Genomic DNA, 5,680 nt, shown 5'->3' on the forward strand with positions numbered 1-5,680 from the left:
GATTCTTATGACCTTGCAGTTCACCACATGTACAGGAGCCACGTCAATCCTTGTTTCTTTATCGTAAACTGCAAACTTTGTTCCATACAAAACCACAGCCACCAGCAGAAGAAAGAAAAGACAGCTCCCAAGTTTATTGAACATACTTAGAATGGCGCGGGCACAACACGAAAATGAGTACAATTCAAAGGCTGCTAAGTATGGCTAATTTTTTTGTACTTTGGTGTGAGCATCGACCGTTCGATTAACATAAAAGCGTTCAAAACCTGGCTAATTATATGGCTGCTTTTAATTTCCGTTGCGATGGTGAACGAGTAAATGATACCCTTTTAATTTGCTTCTCTCGGCTCTGACACTTTGCAAACAAAGCGCAACATCTATCCGGGACTGATCAAACTCCACTTCGGAAGCGAAGTTACAAGATTGCTGTCACACACCATATCAGTCAAATCACGTGAGCCTCAAGCTTGTTTTCGCTGTTAGCTGCTACTTGGTAAAAGTATAAAATTTGTGCTCATTAAACTCCCAATTACGAATCGAACCAGGACGAGATAGCCCCAGAACAAGTTTGATGTTTATACTGGAACTGGCTACACCAAACGAAAATAGGCGGAGTCTATTTTTTTGTCGAGGGTAACTTTTTTTCTGAGTTTTTTTTTCAAATGTCACAAATCGTAAGAGTGCCTGCCAGTAAAAATCAGACAAATTCTTAATTTCGCGGCAAGGGTCGAAAATTCGATTTCGTTCATTTTCCTATGGTAGATAGGCTAGGGCATGACAAAAACTACTGGATAGTTTTTTTGGCAAAATATCCTTTTATTTCAAAGAAATATGCAAATTACCAAATTCCGTTAAAATCGTCATTTGACGCACCATTTTATTAAACAAGTTTGAGAGCCTCGCATGCAAAACCACATCATTCTTCCATCTTTAAAACACTCAAATATTTTTGTGCAATGTTTAATTGTGTACTGGGTTGATTTTAGGGAATGTTGCGGTTTTTGTTGGCTGCAAAATAATTAAATTTCGAAGACATGTAATTCATTCACTTAAAAGTACTTGGTAAAAATAATTGATTTTCACCATGTGCGAAACCTTCAGATGGATTAAGCTTCTGGTGGTTGAATCGCAGAAGGATGGTCTACAGATTGCTGTAAAAATTTCTTTGGGCAAATGATTGTGAGCGACGCGCGAGCTTTTCAAAGTACGTTAAAACACAGGCAGCCCAAGCTGTCTCTATGAACCACACAAGCAACACAATATGGCATCGAATTATAAGGGTTTCTATGGGATTTTCTACAAGATATCCATGGAGATAGTTAAAGTGAAAATTCTCAATAAAAATGGCTTACCTTATTTCGTACATGTGTTGTTTGCTCCTGGTGTGGTTATTTTACCTATTGAACTTGATTTAAGCGACTTTTTTGAATTCCGGTTTTCCCTTTATAAAGAGAGGACAAGGCGAAACACCTCAGTCGGAACAGCCTGCCGAACGAAGTCAAAAATCCCAGGCTAAAATGTACCCACGGCCACAAATCCACCGCAGAATTCAAGGGCAAAGGTTGATCTTTCATTTCAATCCTCTAGCCACACAATCGCAGCCCTGCGAGCGACGCCAGGCGGCTCTTCGTGTCCCCAGTGAAACGATAAAACTATGGAAGAGCTCCGTGTCGTTTGATCCGCGACCCAACGACCGTTGAAATCGGCTTGGTAACCTCGTCATGTTGGCAAACCAAGACTCGCGGGGGTACTAAACGGGTGAGAAATTAAACTTAAGCAATGGAAAGAATGAATGGTTAACCATTGCCCGTGTTGTCATCTTTTACTAGAACACCGCTACCTACACGCCCTGTGTAAATACTGTAACGCTAAACTCGTACCTAGGTCTTTTCGCGCTGTGCAATTATTTTTGGTTTACATATAATACAGTGGGCTACCCTCGGGGAAATGGGAGGTGGCCGCTTAATAGGGGTTGGCCGTTTAATAGAGGATGGTGTACCTTGAATATTTTTCCACTATCGTGTTATAAATTTCTTAGTAAACATGGAGTCAATTCAAGACAATCATTATAGACGTCATCCTCGGAGACCCAGGAGCAGTTAGTGGGAGCGGGGAAAAGTCTAAACGGGTTATAAATTTAGCTAAATTTCTTAGTAAACATGGAATCAATTCAAAACAATCATGGTAGACGTCATTCTCAGAGACCAAGGGGCAGTTAGTGGGAGAGGGGAAAAAATTCTAAACGGGTCTTCGCCCGAACTTTTTTCTCACCCGTCATTTGGCCAAAGAAATTTTTACAGCAATCTGTAGACCATCCTTCTGCGATTCAACCACCAGAAACTTAATCCATTTGAAGGTTTCGCACATGGTGAAAATCAATTATTTTTACCAAGTACTTTTAAGTGAATGAATTACATGTCTTCGAAATTTAATTATTTTGCAGCCAACAAAAACCGCAACATTCCCTAAAATCAACCCAGTACACAATTAAACATTGCACAAAAATATTTGAGTGTTTTAAAGATGGAAGAATGATGTGGTTTTGCATGCGAGGCTCTCAAACTTGTTTAATAAAATGGTGCGTCAAATGACGATTTTAACGGAATTTGGTAATTTGCATATTTCTTTGAAATAAAAGGATATTTTGCCAAAAAAACTATCCAGTAGTTTTTGTCATGCCCTAGCCTATCTACCATAGGAAAATGAACGAAATCAAATTTTCGACTCTTGCCGAGTTATTTTCCATATTTATGGACAGGGACTCGTAAGAGTCGTGAATCGAGGGCTTGTCAACCCCATTTTACATGACCATTCAGTACATTGACGTGTATTTGCTTTGTCATAACACCAAACCTAATTTGATAAAATGTTGGCGTGACTTCCTGTCACACGATCAGTCGAACTTTTAAATACATTTTCTGAAATACATACCATAACTACTAGCTATTACAAACGAAGAGCCCGGTGGAGGAAACGTTTAAAAAAAAGTCTGACCGCCGCTTGCAACTGCCGGTCAATCAAAATTCAAAGTTTTGACAATCAAACTTCATAGTTTACCCACCCACTTGGGAACGTTTTGGCGCCACTCCGCAAACACTTGAAGAGAAGCAAAGTCAGCAACGCGTACGGGGATTTCGTCTTTTGCAGTTTTGAAAATCAGAATGAATGATAGGAAATTAAGAGAGGAATTTCTGTCGGATATCGACTGTAATCTTTTACAATATCCAGGGGAATTAAGGAAGAAAGAGTTCACCTCAACATTGTCTGCACGGTATCTAGCAGAAGAAGATCTTCATTTTCTCCCTGAAGGCCACAAAAGTCTAGTCTTGAACATGATTGTTCGGCTAACAAAGCCCGAGAGAGTAAAAAGCAGCTTGAAGCGTCAAACAACGTCAAAACAGCAGTTACAAAGCCCTGAATCAAATTTAAAATCTCCTGCACGAAAAAAGGTCTCCACGTCGGGCTGAAACGATGATGCGGTCGGGGACGAGTATCGAGTGCCGAAAACGAGCGATGTTTCTCTTCCGACAAGCAGGCGTCAATTACTTAGCCCATGTGAAAGGTTCATCGAGGAAAAGAGGCAAGAATTAAAGTTTATACTTGAGGAAGCGAGCACTAAAAGATAAGAACTTGAAGAAACCTCTTCCAAGATAAGAGAGGCAAGCTTCCACGCTTGGAAATACCGGTCAACGCTATGTTACTGTCATGTAAGAAATCACACAGTACGCAAGTGCCGAATGGCAAAATGCGAGTCAGTATTTTTCTGTGGAGAGTTGAGTAGGCATCCAGATGAAAAACAGGAGTTTCAGGGGGAAAAAGGGAAAAAGCAGCATTAGAAACGGCCGCCGCGAAAATACAACTGGATTTGAACTGGCTTTCTCCCGAGTAAAAATAGTTCCTTGAATAAACACGTAGGGGAAATTTTGCTTGAAAAGTTCCCCCATGTATACGTTTAATATGTTTTAAATTCCTCTACTGATTTCCTATCATTTGTTCTGACTAGGTATAAAATACTAGGTGGAGGATTGTATTCACCAAGTTTGAAGGATGCATGTAGCTTAGTTAGAAGACGCTCTGTTAATTTCTCTAATTTTCCATACATTTGTCTACGTTTTTTTTTTTTCCCGCGAACCGCTTCCACCCAGCCAAATTTACAGACAAATGTATGAAAAATAAGAAAAATAAACTGAGCGTCTTCTAGCCAAGCAACATCCCTTAAACGTGGTGAATACAATCCTCTACCTGGTATTTTAACGTTACGATTCACAAATTGTGTAAAGTTCAATTTTGGAAAAAGTTATTTGCCATCGTATTCCTATACAGACACTGTCGATTTCTGACCGCTTTGCCTACGCATCAAGATGGCGTCGAAAACCGTGATAAGGTCTATTAAAATAAAATTTAACAATGGTCATAGTTTCATCGCGACCCATCGCAAAGCCCTGCAAGTTTACCTAAGGAAAGTGGTAATTTAGATCGCAAATCTCACTGATAGTTTTTTTGACAGCGAATTTACCGAAGGAGGAAAATAGCCGTAAATTTGCTTCCATAGCTCCCATCGCCTCCAGATTTCACCTACAGTTCCTGTTTGATAGATGGCAAACGAACATTTCTCATTGCAGCCTGTCAATAACACTGGAAAACAATGAAGCCAACACTCCACGAAATCGCATTGGTACTAACACTACCTAAACCACAACAGCGACATAGAAAAGAAGGTACACAAACGAAGCCAGGGAAGGGGTTTTCATTTGTTTTCCACAGTGAAAAATTTGAAGCTAAAAATGTGAAATTCGAAGCGAGTGAGGCACTTTGACACAACATTGTCCCTATCAATAGAAATATTAACGCGAACCACATTCTGTTATCCCAGTGTGTTATCTTTTTGTTGAAGAAATTACAACTGCAAAATTGAATGTTTAGATTTGTTTCTACGCGGACAGCCATTCAAAAGTTGATGGCATTAGTAAATCGGCCAAAGCATCCAGCGTGATGAAGTCACATGAAAACCGCACTTTGAATGTTATAGAAGGTTATGGATAAATAATCAGGTCTGTGATATATTATTAACCCCTCGACATGGGGCCCAAAAAGATATCTGAATCGAGAAGACTACATAAATTATCTTTCTCGCTGTAGCAAAGACGTTTGTGATATGAAGTGCGATCATGTTAGCGGACATTTAACCAAATCGGGGAGGAATATGTAGATCGGACTGGACTGAGCGGCGGAAATCGAGCCTACAGCAAAGAGTAAAAAAACAAACCCAGAAAAAAAAAATTACCCTCGACCCTCGACAAATAGATAGACTCAAATAGGCGTTGGTGACTAAGCGTTCTTTTTTTCTTTTACTCTTCGGGGAAAACTGATATAAACGCGATACGTGTGATTCTTTCCTATAAGTGCATAGCGACCATAAAATTAACATAAAACTCATCAAAATCTATCTTAATCGCCTGCAGCTTTTAATTTCAGTTGCGATGGTGAAGGACTGAAAATAATATCACTCTATTTTTCATTTTCTAATCTCCGCTGTGACACTTTGTAAACAATCTGGAACGTTTGTCCGGGATAAGATTTCGCATGTCACACAATTTAAGTTTTTACTGGTTACGTTACATCTTGTCAAATAATTAAAGTTTCGAGCTTGTTGTAGCTGTCGTGTATAGCGAACTCAACA

At 39.6% G+C, this 5,680-nt stretch overlaps 1 protein-coding gene across 1 annotated transcript in view; it reads right to left on the reverse strand.

Moving 5' to 3' along the window:
* Positions 1–314, reverse strand: part of LOC110059900 (uncharacterized) — a 2,839-nt gene extending 2,525 nt beyond the window's left edge. The window contains exon 1 of the mRNA XM_020766616.2: positions 1–314. This exon is cut by the window's left edge and continues 2,525 nt beyond it. Within this exon, the coding sequence (XP_020622275.1) occupies positions 1–144 (144 nt within the window). The 5' untranslated portion in view covers positions 145–314.
* Positions 315–5,680: the final 5,366 nt, after the last annotated feature.

The sequence above is a fragment of the Orbicella faveolata genome, unplaced genomic scaffold (assembly GCF_042242905.1).
Source record: "Orbicella faveolata isolate gen_17 unplaced genomic scaffold, um_ofav_v1 contig_1, whole genome shotgun sequence".
NCBI lineage: Eukaryota > Metazoa > Cnidaria > Anthozoa > Scleractinia > Merulinidae > Orbicella > Orbicella faveolata.